Source organism: Chrysochloris asiatica, unplaced genomic scaffold (assembly GCF_000296735.1).
Source record: "Chrysochloris asiatica unplaced genomic scaffold, ChrAsi1.0 scaffold00257, whole genome shotgun sequence".
NCBI classification, from domain to species: domain Eukaryota; kingdom Metazoa; phylum Chordata; class Mammalia; order Afrosoricida; family Chrysochloridae; genus Chrysochloris; species Chrysochloris asiatica.
In genome coordinates, this window is record NW_006408775.1 from 141,976 (window position 1) to 148,775 (window position 6,800).

Below are 6,800 nucleotides of genomic sequence, written 5' to 3' on the forward strand. Positions count from 1 at the left end.
GTCACTGTCCAGCTTTTGCACGCATATGAGGTTATCGAAAATACCATGACTTGGGCCAGGTGCACCTTGGTCCTCAAGCTGACATCTTTGTTCTTCAGTATTTTAAAAAGGTCTTGGGCAGCAGATTTGCCTAATGCAATATATCATTTGATTTCTTGACTGCTGCTTCCATGAGTGTTGATGGTTGATCTGAGCAAAATGAAGTCTTTGACAACTTCGATCTTTTCTCCCAAAATGCTTAACCCGTGGCACCATGAGGTCCCTTAGGAAATGTTTACCTGTGCTTTTTGGCCATGCAAAATCATTCAGCTGTGTGGGTAATAACAAAGTAGGGATAACATTCCAAGAATGGGAACTCCAGAACAGTTGTGCTCATGCAGAATCTCTACATAGGCCAACGGGATTCTGTGTAGATTAAAATCAGGAAAGGTGTGTATCAGAGGTGAATCCTTTCAACATACCTGTTCAATCTGGATGTTGAGCAAATACTAGAAGAAGGTGGACTTTCTTCTTCAGATCCATAGTCAATGCCCATGGGAGCAGCAGCCAAGAAATGCAATGACGTAATGATGTACTACACTGGGTAAGTCTGCTGCAGAAGTGTCCAAGTGCAAAGATGTCACTCTGAGGGTCCATGGTACTTTTAATATAACGCTATAACTCAAACGCATATGGCCCAACCGATGGCATTTTTAATTGCTTCATATGCATGTTGAAATAGTTTCAAACAACAGTTGTGAGGAGGGCAGGATAGGGTCACTATGAGTCAGAACCAGATCAAGGGCACATAATCCAACTAAACACACTAAAAACCACAGCCTCACACCAGTGTCTCCGATTGCATTCCGACACCACATGATCATTTCTAATCCTTCCCCTTTGTAGATCTGAACTTTCCTTTTCTGACAGAGAAAATACTGGCTCTCATTGTCTTCAACATATTTAATTATTTGCTCAAGCCCTTGTATGCTATTGATCTCCCAATCAGGCAAATTTACAACAGAGTTTGGGGGGTGCGAACCGTTAACTCTTCGACTACTAGCTGAAAGGTTGTTGGATCAAACCCAACCAGATGCTCCTAGGAAGACAGGGCTGGCGATGTACTTCTGAAAGGTCACCGTCTTGAAAACCCTGTGGAGCAGTTCTACTCTGCATACATAGGGTTGGCATGAGTGGAATCACCTCACCATCCCAGGGTCCTTTTGGTCTCTAGAAATCTGTCTCCTGGGTCTCAGGGGTGTCTTTCTTGAGGTCCTGGGCCTACCCCTGACTGATCTCTCCCCTGGGGCCTGTTTCCCTAGCTCCAGAAGATCCTGTTGTTGTTGTTGTTGTTGTTGTTGTTAAGCGCCGTAGCATTGGTTCTGATTCATAGTGACCCTGTGTAGGGTATCCGATGAGTGGCTGGTAAGTTTGAACCTCCGACCTTGTGGCTCAAACTGACTTGCAGTCTAGCGCATTATCCTGCAGTACCACACCAGGACTCCAGGTGAGTCTGAGCACCCCTCATAGTTCATCCTGGTGAAAGGGAGACCAGAGAGCAAGGCAGGCTCTTCCAAGATAAGAGCAGCCTCACTACCCACCTCGGGGCAGGTGTGATGAATCCAGGCTTTGCGCCCTCTTGTTGGCCTTGCCCCACCAGCTGCGCCAAGAAAGTGACAGTCTGCTTTCATAAAGATCTGCACCAACTCTACTCATGGGCTCCCTGTGAGTCCAATCAGCTTTATGACAGTGGGTGGCTATGTTTGTGGGTGTATATAGAAGTGTGTGTCTCGAACCAAATTACAGAACTAGTTGATGAAAACGAGCAAAGAAATTCTGCATAAAAATCATGAATTCTAGCCATCATTTGGGAGTGCCTAGGTGGCACCCATGGTAAAGCACCCAACAACTAGGCAAAATGTTGGTGGTTCAAACCCACTCAGAGGCACCTGAGAGATAGGGCCGGGTGGTCCCCACAGCCTTGAAAACCTTGTGGATTTCTACTCTGCACCATCCAATCACCATGAGTCAGAATTGACTCCCAGACAACTCACAATTATCAGTCATCGTGTGGGAACATGTTCAACCTCCACACAAAGGACAACCATGTGTTTGTTACCTATTTATTACCACAGACACACAAAACTATAAATCTGAACACTGACCAGGCTTGGTGGAATCTGGTCCACAGGGGGACTTAGGGTCAGCACAACCTTTGTGGGGGGCAGGACTGAGTCATCTGCCTCTTCCCCTGAGAACCCACCCCGAGAAGAGGAGCAGCGGAGGCATCCTGGGTGAGGGAATGGCAGGAGGCACAGGGAGAACATCAGCTCCAGGAGGGTCTCCAGCCAGCCAGACCTGGACGGACCCTCAGCCAGGAATGCAGCCTAGGTGCAGAAAAGGGCTATGTATGGCAAGGTCAGGTGGGTACAACGTACGTGTCCAATGAGAAGACACACAGGGAACGCGTTGCTTTGAGCACGGGAGAATACACTGAGAGCATGGCAGAAACAGAAGCAAAGCAAACAAGAGAGTGGGCTGTTGTTAACAGTCCTACCTGTGTTGTTGCCGTTAGATACCCTCTAGGTGGCTATGACTCACAGTGACCCAATGCATAATAGAGCGAAACACTTCCGGGTCCTGCCCCATCCTCACAATTGTGACGGCTTCCGCTCCTTGGTGCTGCCATTGTGTCACTCCACCTCTTTGGGGAACTTCCTCTTTATCGTTGATCCTCCATTTAACCACACTTATGTCCTTCTCCACGCACTGGCCTCTCATGATAACATGTTCCTAGTATGAGAGACGAAGTCTTGCCATCTGGCTTCTAAGGAGCATGCTGGATACACTTCTAACAGGGCTGTTTGGTCTTTTGGTAGGCCATGGTACTCTTAATATTCGTCTCCAACACCATTACGCAAGTGCATCTATTCTTCTATGGGTTTCCTTATTCATTGTCCAACTTTCACCTGCCTGTGAGATACTTGAAAATACCATGGCTTAGGTCAGGTGCACCTAAATCCTCAAACTGACAGCTTTATTCTTTAACACTTTAAAGAGGTGTTGCCTAATGCACTATGTCATTTGATTTCTTGACTGCTGCTTCCATGAGCACGTGTCCCAGCGTCACTGTCAGATAATGCACTGGACCTTTCTTTCAAGGTCAGTTTGAACCACAAAGTTGGTGGTTCAAATTCACCAGCCGCTCCTCAGAAATCAGTGGGGTCACTCTGAGTTGGAACCAACTGGATGTCACTTAACAACAACAACAAAGCCCATTTGTATTTCCAGGCATGTTCCTTCCTGTTTTAAAAGGTGTATATTCCATAAAAGATGTGCCTATAAGGACAGGCTTAATATAATTATAAGTTCAAATCAGGCTATAATTTATTTAAATTTTAAACACATACATACACTGGTGAACCCTGAAGACACGATACTGAATGAAATAAACCAGACACAAAAGGACAAATCATGTGTGGTCCCACTTACATCCCATATCAAGGGTCTCAGGGGCTGGGGAGCTTTTGTTTACTAGGCACAGTCTCTGTTTGGGGCGATACTAGGAGTGGACAGTGGTGATGGTTGGACAGCAGGGTGGAAATAATGACTGTCCCTGAATTCTACACTAAAGACAGCTGAAATGGCAGACGTTCTGTTACATAAACTAAAAATGTATGCATAAAAACAAAAATGCACAGAGATGGTTGATGAGGCATGGAGGGGATTGTAACCATGGCAATGAAACGATATACGATAGGATACATGTAAAGCTAATGTTCTCCCATGTAAACTATCACATAATCCATAATAAAACAGTTAAAAAAGAGTTTTTTAAAAATGCACAGAGATGGTTGATGAGGCATGGAGGGGATTGTAACCATGGCAATGAAACAATATACGATAGGATACATGTAAAGCTAATGTTCTCCCATGTAAACTATCACATAATCCAAAATAAAACAGTTAAAAAAGAGTTTTTAAAAAATGCACAGAGAGAAGATGGAGGTAATGAGAGACACAGGGAGGAATGCAAGAGTTAAATGAATAGAGGTAAATACTGTTAACTGTCAGCACATGGAAGGGATTGTAATCAGTGTAATGAAGCACAGGATACGATTTGATGAATTTAAGAGGACCTGCTCTGTAAACATTGACTGAATTCAATAAAAAGTTAAAATAAAATAAAAATAAAAAGAATGTTACTATCAAGATGAAAAATAAAGTGCCTTTTGCAGGACCCTATGCAACTAAAGGAACGTATTAAGCACCTTGAACTAGTTGCTTTAGGAGAAGTGGGGAGGAACTAAGCTAAGACGGTAAAGAGATGTAAGTTCACAGACTCAGAGGCTCCACGCAGCTAGAACACAGAAGAGAGCCGGCTGTGTGGCCCAAGCTCAGGGCGTCTCCTCACTGAGTTCCAGGAGGAAGAAAAGGGACCCCAGCCTCTGGCCCGGCTTGTCTAACGTGACATCATTCAGCTTAAGCTCCTGGGGATTCAATGGAGTGACCAATTCAAAGTGTTTCTCAGAGGTCCTAGTAGTTCTGGACTATTCTTTCCATGGCAGGGAGGTCAGGGACAATGCAGGGGCCAGCAGACCAAGGCCCCTATCTCCCTAGAACCTAGCGAGTGGCAGGAGTGATAGTCCCTCAGGCCAACAGTACCACCAGGCCCCACTGCCCATGTCACAGGACCTGATAAGAGACCCCATCCCAAGGTCCCCTCCCCCGCCTGGGGGTCTGGCTAGGCCCTCCACTTCATTTAAGGGACTCTGGGGACTGAACATCACTGAGGCTAGTCCTGAGCTCCACCAGCTCCCACAAAGTCATCACCATGTCTCTGACCAAGGCTGAACGGGACATCATGGAGTCCATGTGGGGGAAGATCTCTACACAGGCCGACAGCATCGGCACTGAGACCCTGGAGAGGTGAGGCACTAAGTGGGTCTGAATGGACCCTGGGTGAGGAAGAGGGGCCAGGGAGGAGGAGGACAATGACAGGGGTCAGTGAGACTGGATAGTGCCTGGCCTGTGGTCACTGCATATGAAGAGGTGGCCTGGGCCCCTCCCTCAGAGTGCTCGGAGGTTTTAACTGTCTGAAATGCTTAAAGACCAGACATCTGAGATGACCACCGGCTAGGGGAAGTTTCCTTAAGACACAAGTTCTGAAGAGAGTAGACTTGATGGCAGGAGGGGCCGATTTTGACAGACTGACAGTGGGTTAGAGGCACAGATGGGTGTAAGGCAAGTGGTGGCCGCACTGGACACAAAGGGCAGTGGGTTTTGAGACCAGACTGTGGAGACCCAGGAGTTAGCAAGCACACAGCCACAATGGGGCTGAAGTGGAGGCAGTGTAGGGAGGTCGAATGGGTGTGCGACAGGGGGAGAGTCTTCAAAGGTGTTGCTTCATTTCTAACTCAGACAAGTGGAGAATCTCTAGTCAAACACGTGAGCGTCGAAGAAGCAGCTAGAACACATCGTGGCAGGAGTATAGGGGGCTCCCAGTTCAAAACCCGCCGCCCTCCAGGCTCTTCGCAGGCTACCCGCAGACCAAGACTTATTTCCCGCACTTTGACCTGCACCCGGGCTCCGCGCAGCTGCGCGCGCACGGTTCCAAAGTGGTGGCTGCCGTGGGCGACGCGGTCAAGAACATCGACAACATCTCGCTTGCGCTGTCCAAGCTGAGCGAGCTGCACGCCTACATCCTGCGCGTGGATCCCGTCAACTTCAAGGTGAGCGCGCTGCAAGGTGGGCGGGGTGGCGACGAGACAGGGAGCGGGCCGGGGTCCCCGCCAGAGCAGCCCCCACCCCGCGCTGAGCAGTCTCTGCCCCCAGCTCCTGTCTCACTGCCTGCTGGTGACCATGGCCGCTCGCTTCCCCGCCGACTTCACGGCCGAGGCCCACGCCGCCTGGGACAAGTTCCTGTCCGTCGTGTCCTCCGTGCTGACCGAGAAATACCGCTGAGTGAGGACCCCCAGACCCCGGACGACCCGCTGCAGCCACTCCCCGCCCCTCAACCTGAGTCCCCAATAAATGGATGAAGTTGAACCAATCCGGTCTTGCGTTCTGAGTATTTCGGAAGGAGGATGGGGGAGGGGAGGTGAAGAATGCGTCCGGCCGGCCCGTGCCACCTGTCCCCCACCCTTGCCCTGGAGGTAACCCCGAGGATGGCTTTGGAGCAGTCTCCGCCCCTGGGGACTTCCAGTCAAAACCCTAAGTGCGCGAGAGTGGGCAGGGCAGCTCAAGGCCAGCCCCGCGACCCCGGATCCTCACGTGCGTTTGTGCCTCTTTCCTCCCCCTTCCCAAATGGCCCAGATTGTGGTTTTGCACAGTGTGTTTAGGGCGGGCCAGGATTCGGGGTCTGCTCCTCCGAGCCAAAGGCAGAGGCTCCCGGCCTTGCTTGCGCATCTCCTGGGCGCGTTCGGCTCCGCGGGCAGGCATTTCAATCTGGAGGGGAGTAGTTACAGCTCCCACCACCACTGCAAAGTCCGCAGCCAAGGTGCACACGAGCTGCGCGAGAGTCTGTGCCCAATACCGGAGACCTGCAGGCTTCGGCCACCGCGAGGTTCCCGCCGTGCAGCCTAGTGACAAGTGGGGTGTGGCTCTGAAGGGTTCAACGTGTGACGCGCGCGGCCTCCGTTGTACCGCCACGCTAGCTCGCCAAGAGTTCGCCCAGTAAGCGCAGGTCTAGGACCGGATTGCCGGCCACAAGGAGCACTCCGGGGCGGTACTTCTATACAAGTGGGCAGGGGTAGAGTCCCTATGTCCGAGAGCAGGCGGAGACGGTGATGGGAGCACCCCAGACCAGGGGCGGGCTGGGT

General features: G+C 50.2%; 1 protein-coding gene across 2 annotated transcripts in view; it reads left to right on the forward strand.

The window, feature by feature from the left end:
* The window catches only part of HBZ (hemoglobin, zeta), a 24,398-nt gene extending 18,411 nt beyond the window's left edge, over positions 1–5,987 (forward strand). The window contains exons 1-3 of one of the 2 annotated variants that reach the window (XM_006873822.1): positions 4,814–4,908; positions 5,507–5,711; positions 5,815–5,943. In XM_006873822.1, the coding sequence (XP_006873884.1) occupies positions 4,814–4,908; positions 5,507–5,711; positions 5,815–5,943 (429 nt within the window). Of the gene's footprint in view, positions 1–4,813; positions 4,909–5,506; positions 5,712–5,814 lie in introns of those variants that run through there. The other variant, XM_006873821.1, reaches the window with a different exon arrangement.
* The last annotated feature ends 813 nt before the right edge of the window (positions 5,988–6,800 follow it).